This window comes from Trichomycterus rosablanca, chromosome 1, assembly GCF_030014385.1.
Source record: "Trichomycterus rosablanca isolate fTriRos1 chromosome 1, fTriRos1.hap1, whole genome shotgun sequence".
Lineage (NCBI taxonomy): Eukaryota > Metazoa > Chordata > Actinopteri > Siluriformes > Trichomycteridae > Trichomycterus > Trichomycterus rosablanca.
Window position 1 is genome coordinate 51,093,959 of NC_085988.1, and position 26,807 is coordinate 51,120,765.

The 26,807-nt window shown below is 39.6% G+C and overlaps 1 protein-coding gene across 1 annotated transcript in view; it reads left to right on the plus strand.

Moving 5' to 3' along the window:
* Positions 1-26,807, plus strand: part of apaf1 (apoptotic peptidase activating factor 1) — a 90,327-nt gene that overhangs the window by 32,756 nt on the left and 30,764 nt on the right. Inside the window, exons 19-25 of the mRNA XM_062994165.1 lie at positions 89-214; positions 950-1,069; positions 2,611-2,736; positions 20,117-20,242; positions 22,816-22,947; positions 24,192-24,317; positions 26,453-26,578. Coding sequence (XP_062850235.1) covers positions 89-214; positions 950-1,069; positions 2,611-2,736; positions 20,117-20,242; positions 22,816-22,947; positions 24,192-24,317; positions 26,453-26,578 — 882 coding nt within the window. The remainder of the gene's footprint in view (positions 1-88; positions 215-949; positions 1,070-2,610; positions 2,737-20,116; positions 20,243-22,815; positions 22,948-24,191; positions 24,318-26,452; positions 26,579-26,807) is intronic.

Sequence of the window (26,807 nt, forward strand, 5' to 3'; positions counted from 1 at the left end):
TTGTATTGGAACACGTAACCTGACCTCAAGTTGTGCTCAAAATTTTAAACTATATGTTTAAAGTGTGTTTGTGTGTGTTGTCATCTAGCTGTGGAACTTTGAGACTAATAAGAAGATGGCTGAATGCAGTGGTCACCTGAGCTGGGTTCCCTGTGTGCAGTTTTCACCCAATGGCGCGCTCCTGCTTTCTGCCTCAGATGACCACACCATCAGAGTAAGTCCTGAATTCCTGAACTGTCGGAATCAGTTTTGGTAGACAGTTACAGACAGTTTGAACCCAATATATTTTGTTTTGTCTGGTCAACTTTATTTAATTTGTTAATTTACATCTATTCCTGCATTTCAGGCTTGCAACACATTCCAAAAAAAGTTGGGACAGGGCAATTTAGGACTAGTAATGAGATTAAATAGTCTACAGTATGATGTGATTTCAAAAAGGTTATGTCAGCAGGTGCAAATGTTTGCGGGAAGAATGGGACAAAGTAACACCTGCAACACTACATCGCTTGGTATCTTCTGTGCCAAAGTCATTTAAGTGTCGTGAGCAGGAATGGCAACATTACAAAGTGGTAAATGCTTTACGGTCCCTACTTCTTTGGAATATGTTGCAGGCCTAAAATGCAGTTTTTATTTGCATTTTCCATACTGTCCCAACTTCTTCTGTACAATATTTTAAAGTAATTAAAGCAGTAAGTAGCAGCTCAGATAAAAGAGTGCATGTAAGAGTGCATGAACGGAATGACCATAAAATAGCAGGATCAATCACAAAGCTAGAAACACATAATAAATAGATAAACCTTCAAAAATAATAACCGTACAAAGCAGTCCTTTCATTTCTTAGACGTTATGTGAAAGTAATGGATGCATAATTTATTACTAGTGACTACTGGAATGATTGACTGCACTTTTATTCTTTTTGAGTGACTTTGTGAGTTTGTGTTGGCTTTAGCTGTGGGAGACTGAGCGAGTGCACACATCTTCAGCCGTGGCTCTTAAGAGGGACTTTGATGTTCTCTTTGATCAGGAGGACATCACTGTGGTGGCAGCTGATAGCCGGAACAGGTTACAGGTACTCAGCTCTGAAAGACATCTTTGACAGCCTTTAGGCAGGAGTCGAGTTGGCTAAAGTAGTTTTAAGCTGAAAACCAATGATAAACACTTCCAATACACAATAAAATACAATATACTATGACTAAACAAACCTGAAATATCTGTAGACATACACTGATCAGCCATAACATTAAAACCACCTCCTTGTTTCTACACTCACTGTCCATTTTATCAGCTCCACTTACCATATAGAAGCACTTTGTAGTTCTACAATTACTGACTGTAGTCCATCTATTTCTCTACATGCTTTTTTTAGCCTGCTTTCACCCTGTTCGTCAATGGTCATGACCCCCACAGAGTAAGTATTATTTAGGTGGTGGATCACTCTCAGCACTGCATTGACACTGACATGGCACTGCTGGAGTTTTTAAATACCGTGTCCATTCACTGTCCACTCTATTAGACACTTCTACCTAATTGGTCCACCTTGTAGATGTAAAGTCAGAGACGATCGCTCATCTATTGCTGCTGTTTGAGTTGGTCATCTTCTAGACCTTCACCAGTGGTCACAGGACGCTGCCCTTGGTGCGCTGTTGGCTGAAAATTTTTGGTTGGTGGACTATTCTTAGTCCAGCAGTGACAATAAGGTGTTTAAAAACTCCATCAGCACTGCTGTGTCGTATCCACTCATACCAGCACAACTCACACTAACACACCACCACCATGTCAGTGTCACTGCAGTGCTGACCTAAATAATACCTATGGTACTCTCCTGGGAGAGTTCTGACCATTGAATAACAGCATGAAAGGGGGCTAACAAAGCATGCAGAGAAACAGATGGACTACAGTCAGTAATTGTAGAACTACAAAGTGCTCCTATATGGTAAGTGGAGCTGATAAAATGGACAGTGATTGTAGAAAAAAGGCAGTGGTTTTAATGTTATGGCTGATTTTGTATATAGTTTCATTATATTAAGGCCTAATTAAAACTTACAAAAAATATTATATTATAATTACATTACATCATATTATTTCCATTCACTTCAGCTATTAGGTCTAGTGTTTAAAATTTCAGGTGTAAAAAAAACTCCACTGGTTGGCACAGAGCTCTGACCTTAACCCAGTTAGACACCTGTGATGTCAGTTGGAACCTTGAATATGAGCCAGACCTGTTTGACCCCACAACTGCCGAGGGGAGGCTCTGTATTTCAAAACCCATGGTTTTAGAATGGCATATCTGACAACCTAATTGTCAGGTGTTCACATACTTTTGGCCATAAAATGTATATTACTACAGTTAAAAACATAGGAGTAAATGCAGTACAAATGGGATACTTTGGTATATTTTGATTTGATAATAGTAGTTCTCAGACAGCTGTTTAATTTCTTGACACCCTGCTCTAATTTAATGTGTTACATTGTTATGAATGGTCAGATGTCCACATATTTTTAACCATATACTGTTTAACAAAAGACCAAGACTAAAACTGAAACAAAATAGCCACTTAAGCCCTGGGCTTCTCATTCTTTCTTTCAACAACTGTGTGTTTGTGTGTTCAGGTGCTTTCAGGAACAGCTGGGACAGTAGTAATGGAGTCGGTGGAGCAGATGTCAAGGGTCCGAAGTGTGTGCATCTGCAGGTGTACGCCTACTGTGGCAGTGGGCATGGAAAATGGCACTGTGCAGGTAGGCATCCACAAGGTTCATCTGGGAATTGCTATTTTCCTCTCTATATTTATAAGCTGCTTTTATCTTGGTGTTAAAGAGTTCTGCCACCTAAGAGCCCCCAGATGACAGTCTGGATAAAAATACCACTCACCTTGCTTAGGGTGTCGCTTCTCACTTTCTGAAATGACACCTGACACGAACACTTATTCCATGTCTCTCCTCACACTCTCTGACTTTCTTACTTTCTCTCATTTACAAACCTTTAGAACGTCAGGTTGTAGTTTTAGTTCTCCACAAACTTCAGAGAAAACTGAAATGTGTGTACTGGAACTGGCTCAGTAAAACTGGCAACATCATCAAAATGCCATTGCTATGTTCAACATGAAAGAGAAGTGCTCTAATTTATTATTATTATTACATATTTTTGCATTCTTCCCTTTTAATCTAGTTGCATTCTTTTCTTTTAATCTAGTTGTTTACAACTCTCGGTTGCAATTTCTCTTGATGCTTGCACAACCTCTTCGTTGGTCGGGGAGAGACACAGATTTGCACACTCCTGACATAAGTGCAGTCGCCAGCCACTTCTTTTCACTAACCAGCAGTTGGATTTTTATTCAGATTCATATCATGTAGGGAGAATCACTCTGTCTCCATATAGGGCAGGACGGTGGCTAAGTGGGTAGCACTGTCGCCTCACAGCAAGAAGGTCCTGGGTTCGATCCCCAGGTGGGGCGGTCTGGGTCTTTTCTGTGTGGAGTTTGCATGTTCTCCCTGTGTCCGCGTGGGTTTCCTCCGGGTGCTCCGGTTTCCTCCCACAGTCCAAAGACATGCAGGTAGGGTAAATTGGAGACACTAAATTGTCCAGGACTGTGTTTGATATAACCCTGTGAACTGATGAATCTTGTGTAATGAGTAACTACCGTTCCCTGTCATGAATGTAACCAAAGTGTAAAACATGACATTAAAATCCTAATAAACAAACAAACAAACTGTTCTCCATGTAAATACCCTAGTCTCGTGTTGTCGCCTTGAGCAGACCTGGTGTTGCATTTTACAACTGCAGTGAGCAATGAGGAGAAACCCCATCTGAACTGCCCTCCCTCAGAAATGGTCAGTTGTTTTGGTCAGCAATTTGTAATGCTGCTCACTTCCACCCTTAAATACTGTTAAATGTTGAAGCCAAACATGAACAGGCTACATAGGGCACTGAAAATGCATTCAAATGTGTACTGGTTGGACAAAATTAAAGCAAAAGCTCTATGAGGTAATTAAATCACAACTACAGCCAAATCTACACTTTCTATTTGGTTCATCACCAAATAATTCCATGTATTAGCCATAATAAAGCTCTTGCAGTTAAATACTTGAGTATGTGGAAACCCAGAGTTCTCAAGAAACCAAAGCAAGTGCTATAATTGCAGCTGCGCCAGTCAGAAAACCTGGAAAATAGTTTTAGTGGAACAGCCTCAAAAGCCATAGCAGTCTACTTGTCGAGTAGATATCGTTTATCCCAGCTCATGTTCTGACGTTGAAAACGTAATTTTAGAATCGTTTCACCCCCTGTCAGTTCATGCACTGGCTCCTTACTCCAGTAGAGGGAAGCATATACACACATACAGTGTACAGACTGTACTGTACTGTAGAAACACCTGAAATTGATTAAGAATATTTCATGCTTAGAATTACCCAAACTGACCTTTAGACTTTTTCCAGAAAAAGCCTTTGCATTATAAAATAATACAGATAACCCAGATATTTCAGATATACAGAAATATAATAATAGAACAGAAATAATGAAAAAAATAAATGTTTAAAAAGGGTCTATTTTAATCCAGCAAATTTTATAGTTGGTTCCTCATAACCATAAGTTTTTGACCTTTACGTCAACATAAATATTGGTAGTCTTAACTTAATACTTCGTGGCACACCCTCTGAAGGCATTTTAAATGAGAAATAATAGTTTTATCCACTATTTTTTAGTAAACTGTTTCAGCTTTCTCAAGTTTGATGGGTGACGTCCTCCAACTGCAAGTTTCAGCTTTTTCCACACATTTCCAATATGATTCAGATTAGGAGTCATAGTAGGCCACTTTAAACTGGTATTGTATTTTCTTTTCATCCATTCATGAGTAATTTAGATGTGATTCAAATCATTATCTTGCTGGAAGACCCATGGAATGCGTTTGGGGCACAGCTGTTGTCATGACTAGTGTCTGTGGCAGCAAAGCAACCTCAAAACATCACTGAACCTCCATGTTTTACAGGAAGTATGGTTGTTTTTTTCTTTAAAAGCATCATATCTCACCTATTACAAAGCTTAATCTTGCCTTTCTTGTTCTTTAAAGAGTGGTCCATATTTTAATAAAATGCATTGGGTTCCAATATTTTGGTCACATCTGTCAAAGCATTTACTGCTTGAATGTTAGAATTTGACACAACGGTTTTACTGTACAGTATTCTTGTTTAAACACCTTTTTACTTAAATGTTTTTACTGCTAAAGCAGCTTGTTTGTTGCTTACTCTTTACTTTGGATTTTCTCTACATTTTATGTATGACAACCTGATTGACATTTTGAAAAGCTGTACGTCCTCCACTCACATTTTTTTTTGTTTCATAATGAACACGAGTGAAAGACACTTTAATCAGAAAGTGCACGCATTCATATTGAATGAAAAACAGTTAAGCAGGACTTTTGAGGCTCTGTGAAAGAGTTGAGCGTGTAAGTAAATATCACTTTTAATGTGTAATAACTGTCAGCCACTTTGTTTAGGTTATGATATTACAGCTTTTTAGTAAAATATTGTTTTATAAAAGATATATAAATAATTATACAGATGCCAATTTCTATTACTAATACAACAATCAGCCATAACATTAAAACCACCTCCTTGTTTCTACACTCACTGTCCATTTTATCAGCTCCACTTACCATATAGGAGCACTTTGTAGTTCTACAATTACTGACTGTAGTCCATCTGTTTCTCTGCATGCTTTGTTAGCCCCCTTTTATGCTGTTCTAAAATGGTCAGGACCACCACAGAGTAGGTATTATTTAGGTTGTGGGTCATGTGTTGTGCTGGTATGAGTGGATAAGACACAGCAATGCTGCTGGAGTCACCTCACTGTCACTGCTGGACTGAGAATAGTCAACCAACCAAAAATATCCAGCCAACAGTGCCCCATGGGCAGCGTCCTGTGACCACTGATGAGGGTCTAGACAATGACCAACTCAAACAGCAGCAATAGATGAGCGATCATCTCTGACTTTACATCTACAAGGTGGACCAACTAGGTAGGAGTGTCTAATAGAGTGGACAGTGAGTGGACACGGTATTTAAAAACTCCAACAGCGCTGCTGTGTCTGATTCACTCATACCAGCACAACACACACTAACACACCACCACCATGTCAGTGTCACTGCAGTGCTGAGAATCATCCACCACCTACAGTGGATATAAAAAGTGTACACACCCCTGTTAAAATGCCAGGTTTAGTGATGTAAAAAAATGAGACCAAGGTAAATCATTTCAGAACTTTTTCCACCTTTAATGTGACATATAACCTGTACAAACCTGTGAAAAACAAACTGAAATCTTTAGGGGGAAGAAGTAAAAACTAAAAAACTAAAATAATGTTGCATAAGTGTGCACACCCTCTTATAACTGGGGGTGTGGCTGTGTTCAGAATGAACCAATCACATTCAAACTCATGTTAAATAGGAATCAGTAGACACCTGCCATCATTTAAAGTGCCTCTGATTAACCCCAAATAAGTTCAGTTGTTCTAGTAGGCTTTTCCTGACATTTTCTTAGTCGCGTCTTACAGCAAAAGCCATGGTCCGCAGAGAGCTCCCAAAGCATCAGAGGGATCTCATTGTCAAAAGGCATCAGTCTGGAGAAGGGTACAAAAGAATTTACAAGGCATTAGATATACCATGGAACACAGTGAAGACAGTCATCATAAAGTGGAGAAAATATAGGACAATGGTGACATTGCCAAGAACAGGACATCCCTCCAAAAATGATGAAAAGACAAGAAGAAAACTGGTCAGGGAGGCTACCAAGAGGCCTACAGCAACATTAAAGGAGTTGCAGGAATTTCTGGCACATACTGGCTGTGTACTACATGTGACAACAATATCCCGTATTCTTCATATGTCTGGGCTATGGGGTAGGGTGGCAAGACGAAGCCTCTTCTTACCAAGAAAAACATCCAAGCCCGGCAAAATTTTGCAAAAACATAAATCTCCTAAAAGCATGTGGGAAAATGTGTTATGGTCTGATGAAACAAAGGTTGAACTTTTCGGCCATAATTCCAAGAGGTATGTTTGGTGCAAAAACAACACTGCACATCACCAAAAGAACACCATACCCACAGTGAAGCATGGTGGTGGTAGCATCATGCTGTGGGGCTGTTTTTCTTCAGCTGGTACTGGGGCCTTAGTCAAGGTGGAGGGAATTATGAACAGTTCCAAATACCAGTCGATGTTGGCACAAAACCTTCAGGTTTCTGCTAGATAGCTGAAGAGGAAGAGGAACTTCATCTTTCAGCATGACAACGACCCAAAGCATACATCCAAATCAACCAAAGAATGGCTTCACCAGAAGAAGATTAAAGTTTTGGAATGGCCCAGCCAGAGCCCAGATCTGAATCCGATTGAAAATCTGTGGGGTGATCTGAAGAGGGCTGTACACAGGAGATGCTCCCGCAATCTGACAGATTTGGAGCGTTTTTGCAAAGAAGAGTGGGCAAATATTGCTAAGTCAAGATGTGCCATGCTGATAGGCTCCTACCCAAAAAGACTGAGTGCTGTAATAACATCAAAAGGTGCTTCAACAAAGTATTAGTTTAAGGGTGTGCACACTTATGCAACCACATTATTTAATTTTTTACTTCTTCCCCCTAAAGATTTCAGTTTGTTTTTCAATTGAGATGTACAGGTTATAGGTCACATTAAAGGTGGTGAAAGTTCTGAAATGATTTATCATGGTCTAATTTTTTTAAATCACTAAACCTGGCATTTTAACAGGGGTGTGTACACTTTTTATATCCACTGTAAATAATACCTGCTCTGTGAGAAACAGATGGACTACAGTCAGTAATTGTAGAACTACAAAGTGCTTCTATATGGTAATGGAAGCTGATAAAATGGACAGTGAGTGTAGAGACAAGGAGGTTGTTTTAATCTTATGGCTGATTGGTGTAACTTTTAGTTCATTACATTTTAATGTAAAAATTTTTTGTGAACAGTAGCAGTTTTTAATAGCATGTGTTGTTTATTTAAAACTATTCCACAGGGAAATTACCAGATAGTGATAAATGAAGTAGGACAGTAAGACATTTTCAGTTTGTATAAGAAAAAGAGGTGTGTGTGTGTGTGTGTGTGTGTGTGTGTGTGTGTGTGTGTGTGTGTGTGTACTTGATCGCAGGCAGGAAGAATAAATGCTAGGCACGTCTTGAGGAGCATCTGCTGGAAAGCATTGCAGCTACTAAGCCTACAGCATATGTTAGTTCTGGCACTAGGGCTAGAGCTAGGCACAGTGCAGGTACAGTAGGTCTGTGTGTGTGGGTTCATTGCACCGGTAAGCAGCATCTGCTCAGGATATGAAAGACTCCAAAAGTTAGATAGAATTGTGGTTTATTACAGACCTAAATGTGAGTTTTGAGTGGCAAAATAATTTGGTTATGGTTAGGATGTTCGTGTAATTGCTTTTGGTGGCAAATCTCAGCTGTGCTTTTAGCCAGCCGGCTGTCTGCACAGGCATGATTAGTGTAGACATGATCTGTCTGTGTGATTTGGAGGGTAGGGTGTTTGGGGGGTGTATGGCAGAAGCCTTGTGATGGATTGGCTCACTATTCAGGGTATTCCAGCCTTGTGTCTATTTTATCCCAGTTTTATCCAAAACACTATAAAATGTACAGATTAAGTGTGGGGTTTGTGGGTATCCAATTACTGACTGTAGCCCACATGTTTGTATACTTTGTCACTACTCTGTACATCAATTGAGAAGGAACATTAGGATCGATAGGAAGCCCTCAGACCAGATGTAATTTGGGCAGTGGACCATTCTCAGCACTGCAGCCACACTAACATAATAATGCCATGGTAGTGTGTGTAATATTAATATAAGTGTTTTCAGGTGTAGCAGTGTTGTTGGGAATTTTAAACACTTTAATATCAGTGCTAGGAAGAAAACAAAGCTCCAGCCAAAAATAATAAAGCTAACAACATCCTGTAATCATAAAGTGTCCACTGTTTAAAGCATGTTCAGAGAGCCTGGGGCTGTAAATACTTCAACACGTTTTTTCCCATGCTGTTACAGGACCACCTCAGTAGAGAGGTAGTAAACCTGGTCCCAGAGCAGCACATAACTGCAGTGATACCTTGCTCAGCAGGACGTGATGTGTGTGTAATTAGAATTGAAAAAACAGACTTGTAATGTGTTGCTTGTTTGCACTGCCGACTGCTGCACAGGCCCATTTCACATTGAAATTTACATTTATTTATACAGCAGATACATCTATTGACAAGGACTTGCAGATGAAGCACATCGCTGACAATAAAACAGTGCTGCAAGATTTTTTGAGTCATTTTCTGGACAGACTGGCATTATATATTCAGTGTATATTATAGCTATCCACTATATAGCCAAAGGTATGTGGAAATGTTACCACTGGCTTGGTAGACATCATTCCTAAACCATGGGCTTTAATATGTGGTTCCACCACCATTTAGCTAACAGCTGTCAATCTTCTGGCAAGACATTCCTTAAGATTTTAAAATGTGTTTGTATTAATGTGTGTCCACATATTTATGACCCAATAGTGCATTCTTTATTTATTTTCCCAAGGATTGTTCATTTCTAACACTAGAAGTGCTGCATGTCAGTCATTTGACTGCTGTGACGTCTTACTAGAAACGTCATGCCTGTTTGACCTAGAAACACAAAAATAAATAAATTTTTTGCACTTAATTAAAATTTCAGGCACTTTCTTTTATGGCTTTTCCTGAAATTGTCCATTTTATCACCTAGCATGCTTAAAATTTCAAAAACACACAATGTTGTGCTTCTGTTTGTAGTCTATTCGTGTTTGGCCATACTATTTCTGGCCTTCTGAGTCTGCGATTTTCTTTTCTCTTAGCAGATGTTGAAAGGATTCACTTGTAGTAGTCTGTAGCCACATACAGTGGACCTAAATTAAACACTGCTTGCCTGTTGTGGTGCAGCTAAACTAGTAAGACAAAGTTGTTTTTTAAGGAAATAATACGTTCATGGAACCAGGCAGATTTATCAGCTGAATCAACATTTAAAACATCCTACAGATGAATAACAGCAAAAAATCTTTTTGGTTGATAAATTCAACACTGCCCGGCCAAATAGGCTACAGGCAATCAGAAAAAGTAGTTTGAGTCCTTTAAGTATGTTGAGTCCTAAAACATAGCGTTCATTATGTTCATTTATAAGAAACAAAAGTCGGAGCCCAAGAACCAACACACACACACACACACATAAATACCCCGACCAGCCATAACATTATGACCAGTGACAGGTGAAGTGAATAACACTGATTATCTCTTCATCACGGCACCTGTTAGTTGGTGGGATATATTAGGCAGCAAGTGAACATTTTATCCTCAAAGTTGATGTGTTAGAACCAGGAAAAATGGCCAAGCGTGAGGATTTGAGTGAATTTAACAAGGGCCAGATTGTGATGGCTAGACGACTGGGTCAGAGCATCTCCAAAACTGCAGCTCTTTTGGGGTGTTCCCGGTCTGCAGTGGTCAGTACCTATCAAAAGTGGTCCAAGGAAGAAATAGTGGTAAACCGGCCAAGGCTCATTGATGCACGTGGGGAGCAAAGGCTGGCCCGTGTGGTCCGATCAAACAGACGAGCTACTGTAGCTCAAACTGCTGAAGAAGTTAATGCTGGTTCTGATAAGAAAGGTGTCAGAATACACAGTGCATCGCAGTTTGTAACGTATGGGGCTGCATAGCCGCAGACCAGTTAGGGTGCCCATACTGACCCCTGTCCACTGCTAAAAGCGCCAACAATGGGTTTTCTTTTACATCACGTGGATGGCCGGGTGTGTGTGCGTTGCTTACCTGGGAAACACATGGCATTAGATTAGGACTCATAGTAGGCCATTTTCCATGCCTCGACGGGTCAGGGCTGTTTTGGCAGCAAAAGGGGGACCAACACAATATTGGGAGGGTGGTCATAATGTTATGACTGATCAGTGCAACAGTTTGGACACCCCTGCTTAAATTACAAAATGTTTGGTTTACTTTTTTAAATGTTTCTAGGTGTCAACAAGTTAACATGTCCTCTATAGGGAACATAATATTTTCAAAGTGACATTTTTCAGCAAATCTTACTCATTTATGTTTGCTGCCTTTAGAGTAAAATAAAAATTTGTGCCATTGGGCTAATTTTGTATAGGCCACCTTTTTGTTTGATAAGGTAATTTCAGTACGTCAATAGTATGTGCATAGAAATGTAATTGTAGATCTGCAGTAACTTACAATGCAAATGTTTTGTAAAACACAAACATATAGTCTAATAATTGCATTTATGTTTTACATACATGGGTGTAACTAGCCTAAGTAGACTATTATATAAATTAGATAGTTCATAGGGATTTTGCAAATGACAACCCATTTAATACAATAAAACCTTTGATGGCAATTGACAGGTAATAAAAGTTGATGATGGCATGGGCGGGGCTGTTATAATCATTGTATTCATGTTATCATTTCTGACACTTAGAGCTATAAATTTAATTCAGGCATGTCTACAGTTTGAATGGGTGAGCAGTGCATTTGGCTATTTACAATGGCACGTAGAATGCAACATATTGGACTTGCTGTGGAATATTGATGAGAACAGTGTAAAGATTCTATTGGAGATGATGAGGGAGTCACAGAAGTGAATTGAATCTGAATCTTAAATTTGATTAAAGTTTCGAATCAGACTCTAAAATTGAGTGTGGTGAGGACTCATTTCAAAAGGCAACAGATGGTGCAGTAAGGGTTGAACAAACTGCTGGTAACCCACGGGGTAGAGCATGAGAGTGCAATATAGAGAAAGAAACCCCAGGGCCACAAGTTATGCCAAGGACAATATTACAAGTCCAGTGAGCAGTTTATTGTGTTTGATTGGCACAAAAATGTAGGAAAAAGATTCATAAATACACTCGAGCTGAAGCTAAGCGAAATAATGATACGTTCAAACCGACATGTGACAAAATAAAAGCATTCATGAGTCTCATTTATTGAAAGGTATAACAAGCAGTGTACGCTTGAAACTGGATGATTACTGGTCTGCTGACTTGGGAAATCCTATTTTCTTAGAAACAGTGTCTTGATAGAAATTCAGAGATATTATGCGCTATCTGCGCTTCGACAAAAACACAAAGGCTGCCCATTTTGTGACAGATACATTTGAATTGATTTCGGAGATATTCGATAAGTATGTGAAAAACAGTATTGCTTCTTACACATCTGTGGGAACATAACTGTAGAGGAACTGTTTGCTATCAAGGCACGCTCTTGTTTCACACAGGTCATGGCCATTAACCTGACAAATCTGGTATTAAATTCTGATCATTTACATATTTTTTAAATTGACAGAATCAAATTTTCTGGTATATTTTAGAACAGTTAGGATATATAGTAGTGTTTAACAAAGTTACCAATGTCTATAAATATGTATGTACGTATTGTATCTATTGATTTTGTTCTCTCTCTCTCTCTCTCTCTCTCTCTCTCTCTCTCTCTCTCTCTTTACATATACATACATATACACACACACACACACACACAAACACACACATATACTGTATATATGCAGTTGGTACTACACACGTGCCAAACTCTCCTCAGTCAGCAGTGGAGGTTAGCATCGGTAGGGGAAGCAATGCAATCAGGGTCATTGGACACGACTAGATTTGGGAGAAAATTCATATTCATTTTATTTTAAAAACAAATATTTATACAATTTCAATTCATTTTTAGATTTTACGTTTTCTTTATCCTGGTCAGGGCACAATGTGGTAACACCCTGAATACGCATACCCAATATCCCACTCTCCACACCCTCCACGTAGCCACTGATGTCTGTATGTAGACCCCAACCAGTCGATAACATCACCTCACAAATCTACATATATGCATACAGTGTATCACAAAAGTGAGTACACCCCTCACATTTCTGCAAATATTTCATTATATCTTTTCATGGGACAACACTATAGACATGAAACTTGGATATAACTTAGAGTAGTCAGTGTACAGCTTGTATAGCAGTGTAGATTTACTGTCTTCTGAAAATAACTCAACACACAGCCATTAATGTCTAAATGGCTGGCAACATAAGTGAGTACACCCCACAGTGAACATGTCCAAATTGTGCCCAAATGTGTCGTTGTCCCTCCCTGGTGTCATGTGTCAAGGTCCCAGGTGTAAATGGGGAGCAGGGCTGTTAAATTTGGTGTTTTGGGTACAATTCTCTCATACTGGCCACTGGATATTCAACATGGCACCTCATGGCAAAGAACTCTCTGAGGATGTGAGAAATAGAATTGTTGCTCTCCACAAAGATGGCCTGGGCTATAAGAAGATTGCTAACACCCTGAAACTGAGCTACAGCATGGTGGCCAAGGTCATACAGCGGTTTTCCAGGACAGGTTCCACTCGGAACAGGCTTCGCCAGGGTCGACCAAAGAAGTTGAGTCCACGTGTTCGGCGTCATATCCAGAGGTTGGCTTTAAAAAATAGACACATGAGTGCTGCCAGCATTGCTGCAGAGGTTGAAGACGTGGGAGGTCAGCCTGTCAGTGCTCAGACCATACGCCGCACACTGCATCAACTCGGTCTGCATGGTCGTCATCCCAGAAGGAAGCTGACGCACAAGAAAGCCCGCAAACAGTTTGCTGAAGACAAGCAGTCCAAGAACATGGATTACTGGAATGCCCTGTGGTCTGACGAGACCAAGATAAACTTGTTTGGCTCAGATGGTGTCCAGCATGTGTGGCGGCGCCCTGGTGAGAAGTACCAAGACAACTGTATCTTGCCTACAGTCAAGCATGGTGGTGGTAGCATCATGGTCTTGGGCTGCATGAGTGTTGCTGGCACTGGGGAGCTGCAGTTCATTGAGGGAAACATGAATTCCAACATGTACTGTGACATTCTGAAACAGAGCATGATCCCCTCCCTTCGAAAACTGATGGCAGTTTTCCAACAGGATAACGACCCCAAACACAACCTCCAAGATGACAACTGCCTTGCTGAGGAAGCTGAAGGTAAAGGTGATGGACTAAACCCAATTGAGCACCTGTGGCGCATCCTCAAGTGGAAGGTGGAGGAGTTCAAGGTGTCTAACATCCACCAGCTCCATGATGTCATCATGGAGGAGTGGAAGAGGATTCCAGTAGCAACCTGTGCAGCTCTGGTGAATTCCATGCCCAGGAGGGTTAAGGCAGTGCTGGATAATAATGGTGGTCACACAAAATATTGACACTTTGGGCACAATTTGGACATGTTCACTGTGGGGTGTACTCACTTATGTTGCCAGCCATTTAGACATTAATGGCTGTGTGTTGAGTTATTTTCAGAAGACAGTAAATCTACACTGCTATACGAGTTGTACACTGACTACTCTAAGTTATATCCAAGTTTCATGTCTATAGTGTTGTCCCATGAAAAGATATAATAAAATATTTGCAGAAATGTGAGGGGTGTACTCACTTTTGTGATACACTGTATATACATATATGGGTAGCACTGTCGCCTTACAGCAAGAAGGTCCTGGGTTCGATCACCAGGCGGGTCGGTCCGGGTCCTTTCTGTGCAGAGTTTTCATGTTCTCCCCATGTCTGCGTGGGTTTCCTCCGGGAGCTCCGGTTTCCTCCCACAGTCCAAAAACATGCAGTCAGGTTAATTGGAGACACTGAATTGCCATATAGGTGATGGGTGTGTGTGTGTGTATGTGTGTCTTCCCTGCGATGGACTGGCACCCTGTCCAGGATGTTACTGTGTGCCTTGCACCCATTGAAAAGCTGGGATAGGCTCCAGCACCCCCCCAGTGACCCTAATTGGATAAGCGGTTAAGAAAGTGAGTGAGTGGTATTACATTGCATATACATACAGTGGGGTCAAAAAGTATTTAGTCAGCCACTGATTGTGCAAGTTCTCCTACTTAGAAAGATGAGAGAGGTCTGTAATTTTCATCATAGGTACACTTCAACTATAAGAGACAAAATGAGGAAAAAAAAAATCCAGGAAATCACATTGTAGGATTTTTAAAGAATTTATTTGTAAATTATGGTGGAAAATAAGTATTTGGTCAATAACAAAAGTTCAACTCAATACTTTGTAACATAACCTTTGTTGGCAATGACAGAGGTCAAATGTTTCCTGTAAGTCTTCACCAGGTTTGCACACACTGTAGCTGCTATTTTGGCCCATTCCTCCATGCAGATCTCCTCTAGAGCAGTGATGTTTTGGGGCAACACGGACTTTCAACTCCCTCCACAGATTTTCTATGGGGTTGAGGTCTGGAGACTGGCTAGGCCACTCCAGGACCTTGAAATGCTTTTTACGGAGCCACTCCTTCATTGCCCGAGCGGTGTGTTTGGGATCATTGTGATGCTGGAAGACCCAGCCACGTTCCATCTTCAATGCTCTCACTGATGGAAGGAGGTTTTGGCTTAAATTCTCACGATACATGGCCCCGTTCATTCTTCCCTTAACAAGGATCAGTCGTCCTGTCCCCTTTGCAGAAAAACAGCCCCAAAGCATGATGTTTCCACCCCCATGCTTCACAGTAGGTATGGTGTTTACTCAGCATTCTTCTTCCTCCAAACACGACGAGTTGAGTTTTTATCAAAAAGTTCCATTTTGGTTTAATCTGACCACATGATATTCTCCCAATCCTCTTCTGGATCATCCATATGCTCTCTGGCAAACTTCAGACGGGCCTGGACATGTACTGGCTTAAGCACTGGCACTGCAGGATTTGAGTCCCTCTCGGCGTAGTGTGTTACTGATGGTCCGTTTGTTACTTTGGTCCCAGCTCTCTGCAGGTCATTTATCAGGTCCTTCCGTGTAGTTCTGGGATTTTTGCTCACCGTTCTCATGATCATTTTGACCCCACGGGATCGAGGGAGATTATCAATGGTCTTGTATGTCTTCCATTTTCTTACAATTGTTCCCACAGTTGATTTATTCACACCAACCTGCTTGCCTATTGTAGATTCACTCTTCCCAGCCTGGTGCAGGTCTACAATTTTCTTCCTGGTGTCCTTCGACAGCTCTTTGGTCTTGGCCATGGTTGACTGTTTGAGGCTGTGGGCAGGTGTCTTTTATACAGATAACGATGTCAAACCGGTGCCATTAATACAGGTAATGAGTGGAGGACAGAAGAGCTTCTTAAAGAAGAAGTTACAGGTCTGTGAGAGCCAGAAATCTTGCTTGTTTGTAGGATTTTTCAAGAATTTATTTGTAAATTATGGTGGAAAATAAGTATTTGGTCAATAACAATGTGATTTCCTGCATTTTTTTTTTCTCATTTTGTCTCTCATAGTTGAAGTGTACCTATGATGAAAATTACAGACCTCTCTCATCTTTCTAAGTAGGAGAACTTGCACAATCAGTGGCTGACTAAATACTTTTTGGCCCCACTGTATAGTGTGACACCAGTGACTGTGACAACAGTGTCATTTAATTTAAAATGTTAAATTATTTTAAAATGACTAATACAGTAAAAAAAAAAAAACTAAAAGTTATAAATATTGGTCATTCATTAATTTTATTGTTAGAATCTTGGTTATCAAAAAGTGTAGCACTGACACCAGTATTGGCACTACACTGTAAGCCCGGATAAGTTTAATCTACTTAAAAAATTTGAGGAAACCGGTTGCCTTAAAAAAGTTAAGTAATGTATAATGAAAACTTGAGTTAGCATAACTTAAAACATTAAGTTATTACACCTAAAAGGCAAGTTGATTAAACTTTCTTTTTTTTGTTATACCAACTGCTTTTCCCAATAATTCTACTTAATATCTTGAGCTCAATGGAAAAAACTATTGATTTCTTCTTAGTTTTCATGTTAATTACATTTTAAATATGAATTACAAATGTTTATAGAGAAAGACACAATTATAAAATTATTTTTCTTTATTTCACTTCAGAAGTATTTACTTAAAATACAACATGTCAAGAAAACATCTTTAAAACTGTACAAACTGTATATAAAGTTCTGATGAAACACAAACAGCTCCTCACAGTAACCATGAACCTGTAAAACAACAAAAAGAAACAAGAAACAGAAGTATTAAAATATTAACAACATTAATAGCATTAATTTAAGGATTAAAATAAAGCAAGCCAGCACACTCTTTGCTTCGTATGAAGGCTAGCATGCTAACATGCTAGCATGTAGCCTAAATACGGCAAATAAAGCAGCGCTGTTTGATTATTTATTTAGTGTCAACATTAAGATCATTTATTTTAAACAAAATTGTTAAGTAAAGTACAACACTTACCAAAATTAGACGGAAGATGAAAAAGCCCCATCAGACTGGTGTACATGCTACTCAAAAATAGCATAATGAGGAAGAAAATGTTTGTCCACTTAGTTTAACAAAGGTTCCACTTCACAAAAGACATTTCAGGAAGACAAGTTTACTTTTGCAAAAAGCCTTCAATGAAAAGTAAAAAGTAATTTGCAACAACAGGTTTCAAAAGTTAAAACAAATGGCTGCCTGATTCACCAACAGCAAGCTGAAAAAAGGCGGACTTACATGTAAATGGTGGGCGTTTTTCTGTTTAATTACCTTAACTTAACTTTTTTAAGTTAATCTGATAGAAAAGTAAATTTTTTTGCTTAGTAAACTTAAATCTTTTAGCACATTTAAATGTGTACTCAAATGAGTACAATGTACTCTGCATTTTATAGTAGAGCAAAAAAAACTCTTAATTAATTAATTAAAAATAATTTATGTATGTTGTACTAAAAATGTTTGATTAAATATAAAGTCAGGGCTTACAGTGTACTTGAATTAATGTGTGACTTAGGAAGCATTGAAAATACACTTTTCTGTAAAACGTTTCTGTAACATCTTGGCTGAGCTCACAAATACAGAAAGTGCATGACTTTACTTAAATCTAGCTGTTGCGGGGACACATATCAGTGCACCCTTAATGCCAGTCCCAAGCCTGTAGGAGGGTAGGAGGATTGCATCAGGAATCAGGGCATCTGTCATATAAACTGTGCCAAATCAAATATGTGGTTGAACGATCAGCTGTGGCGACCTCTCACGGGAGCAGCCGAAGCGTATTATTTATTCATCGTTATGCATTATTAAACTGACACCTGTTACCTGTCAATGATTTTGACTTTGAATACAATGTCATTTGGCATTAAAATACAGTACTACAACTGAAAAATATGACACAACCTACTAAGCACTTTAAATAAACAACCCCTAATCAATTGCATGCTAACTGTAAACAGAAAAGTCTAAGTCTGTAAGAGGGCAGTTTATGAGACTTTAAATTACTCTTGTGGTCAGCTGGACTATCAGTGATAAAAATGTTACAGGTCTATGAAGAATACTCTGCTATAGTGTAGTACTTTTAACCTTAACATGGCTTAGATTAGAGTTCATGCTGGTCTGTTTACATTGACTCAGCCTTGTATTTTGCACCCTCAGACAGAAGCACTCCATCCAAGGTGAAACATTCATACCACTTATAGGTCTTGGAAATGGTCAGGAGCAGGGCTGGATTATATAATGCTACATGTATCATCTCTTGTTAGAAATGAATCTACCAAAAAAGATATGGCTCCACCAATTATACCCCATTATAGCTAGATAAATCAGAGCTGATATCCCAAATCGACTGGACGAAATGTAATTATCATGTGAGGAAATGAGAAGGCTGGTAGAATTAAAATAAAACATGATCAGTGTATCTAATTAAACAGAGAAGAATAGAATACATGTAACATTTCATACCGTTGTTTGTTTTGCAAATGAAATGATCAACATCTATATATTTACTGTGATATAAAAGAACATATACCAGAGTACTCAAAGTAGTGCTCTAATGCACTTGCTCATCACCACGAAGATCATAAGGGCGCAAGGATTGTGCCATTATTTCCTATAGAGTGTGGCGGTGCACAAAGCTTAACGTGACTTACTGTACTAAAACAACAAGCAAGGAATTTCATTAGTGGAGAGAACTTATGAGCAGTAATAATTAAGAGAGGTTTAGTGTTCTTGTGTTCTTTTAATACATTGTCACGTTAAGCTTTTTTTTACGATAAACGTTTTAGACTCAGAAAAGCTGATTCTCACGATTTCTCAGCACCCCGATCTATAACACAAGTTTAAAAGTGAAACAGGAGGAAAATCCAGCTAAACACAGATACATGTGGAAGCTTTCAGAGTGGATTTGATGGTTATTTCACACAAATGCAGATTCGTCTCATATTCGCACTTTGATGATGTATTATCGCACCACTCAAGCCAAGCGCTAAACAAAGCGACAGTCGTACACAGTGGAGTTTAAGGTAAATGTCGAGTTTAAGGGTACACATTTCTTGATTAAGGGCATCGTGTTTCAAAGATTTTAAGTTTAGGGGACGTCGAGTTACAAGGTACCACTGTAATTGGTTGTGCCTGAGAGAGGGAGGCCAAAAGGGGTTCTTATTGCTGCTGTAATTGTGGCCTCTGCTGACTGATCTAGGCATCTGCACAAGTGATGGGTGATTTGCGGATAGCAGTGCGTGACTGTCCAGGCACAATGAGGCTGTCTGTGACATTACATCTTTGGCATGAGAAAAGAATTGGCTGAAAAAGGGCTGAATGATACTCTGGGTCAGGGCGGCGATCGGCAGCAGTGGAGCAAGTCAACATTGTGCAATTGGACATGACAAGATGGGGGAGGGTGGGTGAAGTACACATACCATGATTGAGGCTTTTGGCTAAAGGCCCAACATTTTTTGTTCATTTTTTGATTAGACGTTCATGTGCCAGGTTTTAGAGTGTGGTACTTTCTCTCACTCCTGATACTTTTTGTTGGATGGCAGACGCTCAGCAAGCTGTCATTTTTGATCTGTCAGACAGGCCTGATTAGACTCACACAGAGTGGGGCTATGTTTCATGGGTCTTGTTGCTGTCAGCTTTTCACATTTCTTCCCTTCAACTGTACTTCTTTCTCTCTTTTTCACTTTCACCCATTTTTTCTCTTTGTTTTCTCTCTTTTTTCCGATAAACAGTAACCTTTCTTATGTATTATTTGGTACAATTTAATGTTCCAGGTTAGTCTTAATTCCTTTAGGCCAGCCACTAAATCTTTGCACAAATTTTTGCTCTTCTTCATGCAGGTGCTCGAGGTTCCCTCTGGTAACACTTTAGCAACACTCCACGGTCACACCAAAACTGTGCACCACTGCGTTTTCACAGATGATGGGCAAACACTTATCACATCCTCAGAAGACACTACAATCCGGGTAACTGGCCAAAATTTACTCTTTTCTTTATAATATCATATGCTTAAACATTCAACGAAGGATATTCTTTTATAATGTCATTAATATATTTTTGCACGATACTGCACAATGTTTGATGGTCTATAACATTTATGATGCATGCAATAAACAATATCAGTGTATAGAATTCCTAACTAGATTTATATAAGCTACATTAACATAAAATTATATTATATAAAATTATATTAATATAAAATAATGTAAAAACCCCTTTTTCAGAAAAGTTGGGGCATTTTGTAAAGGCAATTAAAAGAAGAATCTGAATTCTCTTAATTTTTTATTTAGCTTACAAAAGTACAAAGAAAAGATTTACAGTTTTTTCACTGACCAACTTTTATTTATTTTGTAAAAACAAATAAATGCAGAATTTGATGCCTGCAACACACTCATCAGCATTTTTATCACTGTTACATCATCTTTCTTTTTAATTACACTTTAAATGGTTTTAGGCTTGATACACTGATCAGCCATAACATTAAAACCACCTCCTTGTTTCTACACTCACTGTCCATTTTATCAGCTCCACTAATCATATAGAAGCACCTTGTAGTTCTACAATTACTGACTGTAGTCCATCTGTTTCTCTACAAACGGTTTGAGCCTGCTTTCACCCTGTTCCTCAGTGGTCAGCACCCTCACAGGACCACCACAGAGCAGGTATAATTTTAGGTAATGGATCATTCTCAGCACGGTAGTGACACTGACATGGTGGTGTGTTTAGTGTGTGTTGTGCTGGTATGAGCGGATCAGACACAGCAGCGCTGCTGGAGTTTTTAAATACCGTGTCCACTCACTGTCCACTCTATTAGACACTCTCACCTAGTTGGTCCACCTTGTAGATGTAAAGTCAGAGACGATCGCTCATCTATTGCTGCTGTTTGAGTTGGTCATCATCTAGACCTCGATATATTTTTGGTTGGTGGACTATTCTCAGTCTTAGCAGTGACAGTGAGGTGTTTAAAAACTCCATCAGCATTTCTGTGTCTTATCCACTCATACCAGCACAACACACACTAACACGCCACCACCATGTCAGTGTCACTGCAGTGCTGAGAATGATCCACCACCCAAATAATACCTGCTCTGTAGTGGTCCTGGGAGAGTCCTGACCATTGAATAACAGCATGAAAGGGGGCTAACAAAGCATGCAGAGAAACAGATGGATTACAGTCAGTAATTGTAGAACTACAAAGTGCTCCTATATGGTAAGTGGAGCTGATAAAATGTATAAGCCTTTAGCTCCTCAACAGTCTGGGAAAAGTTGTGGGAAAAGATATGTCTCTTTAAAATCTTGCTATACGCCTCTGTATCAGTGGTAACTTCACACATATGCATGTCACTTATGCCGTGACATGTTAATAACAGTATGGATGTTCTTTGACTTTGTTTCTGACATCTGACCACATGTTTACTGTTTTTTAGTCCATCTGAGATTAAATGATTCCCTGAATCTTTTTTTTTTTTTACAATATTATTTATTGTAAATAGTGAAAGCATTTTTCAGCAAAAAGATATTTACATTTTGTGTTGACAAACATTCTTTTTGAACTGACAATTTGACAATTCTCTTACAAAGATTGGCACAGTGTGGTGAGCCTGGATCAATCTTTGCTTGCATCTTTGGTGAATCCTTCTTTAATAATGATACCCTTACTTGTTACCAATTCAGCTGCTAGTTGCAGGTATTGAAATTGAAAGTTTAATTGTATTTAAAAAATACAATCACCTTGGTTTAGCCAAAACATTAAAAGCTGTTCCTTTGTCTTTAACCGTGAGTTGATAAGGTTAATTCATTCATTCATTCATTCATTCATTCATTTGTTGTCTGTTTTACCACCACTTTATTTTGGTCAGGGTCACGGTGAGTCTGATTCCATGGGAGAAAGGCAGAAACACCCCAATCAGGTTGCCAATCCAACACAGGGCAGGCACACACACACACACACACACACACACACTTAGGGCAATATTTGGTAGCTCCAACTGGCCTGACTGTACGTATTTGGACTTGTGGGAGAAAACCAGAGCACTCAGAGGAAACCCACACTGACACATGGAGAACATGCAAACTCCACCAGAAAGGACCCTGGCTGTCCAGCCGAGGAATTAAAACCAGGCCCTTCTACTGTCAGAACAAACAGTTCATCAAAGCTACTGTGCCAATAAAGATCCAAAAGAAGTTATAAATCACATATTTGTCCCAACTTTTATTGGGAATTAGGTTTAGGTTTAGGTAATTGTAATTAGGCAATCATGTTACTGTGACAGACCTAGCAAAAAGACTTTTATTCACTTCTAAATCAGGGTTTATTCATTTTCTCACTTGAACTGCACCAGGACTATCTCGTTCTGGTCCATAGTAAGAGTACTGTCTTTACACCATACAAACCCCACCAATGAGGTGAACAAAGCTAAGTTGAACAGACTAGAATTACTGTAGAGGTAAAACAATTTTTTATTACTGTACAGTATAATAGGCACATGCATGTGTTCACACCTGAATTGAATATTTGGCTTTTCCTTTTTAAATGCAGGTATGGAGGTGGAGAACAGGAGAATGTCTTGTATTAGAAGGCCATAAGGAGGCTGTCCGAAAGTTTCATCTTCTTACTTCTTCCTCTTCCTTCCCCACTCTTTTATCGTGGTCATTTGATGGCACTGTGAAGGTAACTTCCATCATAAATAGTAACTCTTTATGTACCATATAAATTTAGCTGGCTTCTGGCAGCAGGCAACAAATGCTATAATGCACTTAAAATAGAGGCCGAAGATTAAAGTAAATGATCTTGTTTGGATTAAGTTAATTGTAATACATTCTTTCAATTATTTTATTTCTGCATTTCCCTTTTTCATTATTATATCCAATTACCCAGTTATATTTTTTGTCCACCGCTGCAGACCCCTACTGTGAATGTGGATGGCTGTATCTAACACAAAGCCCCTCTGATATGTGTTTTTACCTTGCTATAATTGAGTTCATTATGAGAGTAGTATTGCTTATTCACGACCTCTGTGTAGGCACTATTCACCAGCCAATAAAGGCTTTAATGGCAGCATTTAGGACAGTAGTAGCCTAGTGGGTAGAACTTTGGGCTATTAACTGAAAGGTTGAGAGTTTGAGTCCTGGCTCTGCCATGCTGCCACTGTTTGGCACTTGAGCAAGGCCCCTATCTGCTCCAGGGGTGCTGTACAATGGCTGACCCTGCGCTCTGACCCCAGCTTCCAAACAAGCTGGGATATGTGAGGAAAGATGTACTGTACATCTGTATATGTATATATGAAAAATAAAGGCATTCTATAAATGAGGTTCCTTTTTGAACATTCCTCCAGACATACATAGCCAACCAGGTTTGTGTAGCCGTCCAGCCAGTCAATAGCAGAGCTGAGATTCAAATTTGAATCTTAGTAGTGGTGGGCTAGTGCATTAGACCACTGTGCCACCCTAGCACCTAGGTCTATACTGTATAGTATATAGTATGGTTGAATTGGCGGTACAAAGCTCCAAAAATTATGTCTAAGAATTCAGCTTTTGCCATATCTGTCCCCTGTCCTTCCTGCCTACCTCGCTGAAAAACTGTGAGGTGAGCTGAAGAGGGAAGTCCACAAGAAAGGATCTAGGAACCTGGAAGATCTGGAGAGCATCATTATTGTGGAACCATTATAAATGCTCTGAAATCTTGTATTTAATCTGGCAGTTTGTTAGTGCTGGTAAATGCATGTTGCACAAATAAATACATGCAGTAGTGTCACTGATTTAGGTGTTTCTATTTCATCTTTTAAGTGTTTCATCTTTTCAGGTAGTTTAATTTAATTAACCACTAGACATTTTACCCATCTTTACCAGCACTAACAGCAGTTCTGATTTTAACTGATTCAGTTTGTGTATAAAGTGCTTGCGTTTGTGTATTAGGTGTGGAAGCTGAGCTCTGGAGAGATGCTGCATGACCTGGTGTGTCATCAGGGGGCTGTTCTCTCAGGTGATGCGTCCCCTGATGGAAAACTTTTCTCCATTGGCTTAGCAGACAACACGGCGCAGGTGAGAATGAGATAGACGGGTTTATTTTACTAAACTTCTTCAGCTACATAAAAAGAGCTTTTTTTATTTGTAGCTAGAAATGGGTAAAAATTCAAACATAGTGGCTGGCAAAATACACTTTCACAAACGATTTCAATCATTTTAATTGGACTTAAACAAGCGGGCATCTGTAACTGGTTCTTTATTGTCTATTTCTCACATTAATTATTTCACATCATTAAACAAGAATTGTTTTTTTTTTCCTTTGGCTGCTCTGAGTTCCTTTCACTGGAACTAAGAGGCCGAGCCCAACTCCTGAAAAACAACCCCACACCATAAACCCCCCTCCACCAAATTTCACACTTGGCACAATGCAATCAGACAAGTACTGCCAAACCCAGACTCGTCCATCAGATTGCCAGACAGAGAAGCGTGATTCGTCACTCCAGAGAACACGTCTCCACTGCTCTAGAGTCCAGTGGCGGCGTGCTTTACACCACTGCATCTGACGCTTTGCATTGCGCTTGGCGTTGTAATGCTTGGACGCAGCTGCTCGGCCATGGAAACCCTTTCCATGAAGCTCTCTATGCACTGTTCTTGAGCTAATCTGAAGACCACATGAAGTTTGGAGGTCTGTAGCGATTGTGCAGAAAGTTGGCGACCTCTGCACACTATGCGCCTCAGCATCTGCTGACACCGCTCTGTCATTTTACATGACCTACCACTTTGTGGCTGAATTGCTGTCGTTCCCAATCGCTTCCACTTTGTTATAATACCACTGACAATTGACTGTGGAATATTTAGTAGTGAGGAAATTTCACGACTGGACTTGTTGGCATCCTATCACGGTACCACGCTGGAATTCACTGAGCTCCTGAGAGCGACCCATTCTTTCACAAATCTTTGTAGAGGCAGTCTGCATGCCTAGGTGCTTGGTTTTACACACCTGTGGCCATGGAAGTGATTGGAACACCTGAATTCAATGATTTGGATGGGTGAGTGAATACTTTTGGCAATATAGTGTATCGGGTTGCCACCACAAAATCACGTCAACATGTGATTTGACAGTTTTACACCGGATGCCCTTCTTAATGCAACACTGGGTTTGGGATGGGCACTGAGAGAGCATTGACAAGTGCACCATCCAATGGCTACCCCTCACCCCCAAAACATTAGCCAATCATGTATACTGTAGACTCCCGACCACCTGAGAGCACCATTATTAAACAAAGCATCATAGTGTTCATCAAAACTTGACTAAAAATACAACACATTTATTTAAGCTCCAGTTTAAATACCTGTCCTGTCATGCATGTAACCAAAGTGTGTAAAACACTTAATAAATTCCAAATCACACTAGTTTAGTAACTACACTAAAATGAAATAATAGTCTTATATATACTTAATTATACACTTCAAAGCTATATGTGCTGTTTATGATGCAACCTGGTTAAAATCCAGATGGCTAAGAACAGCCTTTCTCTGATTTCAGGCACCTGAGTATGTGGCTTGAATGAGCACTTCACTAATCAGATAACTGCTTAAACATGATTGGATCGGATTGGATCATTAGGATATGTAAACACACTCTGTGTGTGAAATGAAAATCATTGCAGCTAATCATTCACATAATGACTTTTATAATTATGTGGCAGCTGGATTCACCAGCTCACCTGATCTCCTAACACCAGTCTGAGATTAATTAATTAGCATGTTTGTAGTCCAATCTGGACATGTTTTGTGATATTGTCTTGGCCATGGTGTAACTGGTTTGCTCATTATACATACAGATGGAATTCTAGCATTACATAATTATCACTATATGGTCACATACTTTGGATATATAGTGATCATTTTTGCTCTGTCCCTATTGAGAGCACGACTGGATCAATCATCTGTGTGTGGTTGAGCAGATAATAAATAAAGCATTTCTGATATAACAGGTTTCTGTATGTGTTGATGAGCATTCCATTAAGATTCATTCAGCGCAGTCTGTGCAACTTGGTCTGATTACAAGTGGAATTATTGTCCACTTGTAATCACATTTTACTGTGATTGGATTTCTGCTGATGTGCCAGAGATTATCGCAACTGCATTTCAGACCATTGATTCCAGCAGAATGCATTTATCCTGTAAATGCTGTTCCGTGTACTTAGGTGTGGAGCTGTGCATCATGGAAGATGGTGTTCCTCTTGGAAGGCCACAAAGCTTGTGTACGCAGTTGCCGTTTCTCCTGGGACATCAAGCGACTTGCTACTGGTGACGACAACGGAGAGATCAGGGTGAGTGATTTAAAAGAATAAACTAAGCATTGTGATACTCTGGGATGGGTTTAGCAATCAATGAATGAAGCACACTTCTATTTTATAGGTATAGAGAATAGAATGTCTTTATTTGTCATATATACATATACAGGTGTACAGTACAACGAGATTCCTTCTTCGCATATCCCAGCTTGTTTGGAAGCTGGGGTCAGAGCACAGGGTCAGCCATTGTACGGCGCCCCTGGAG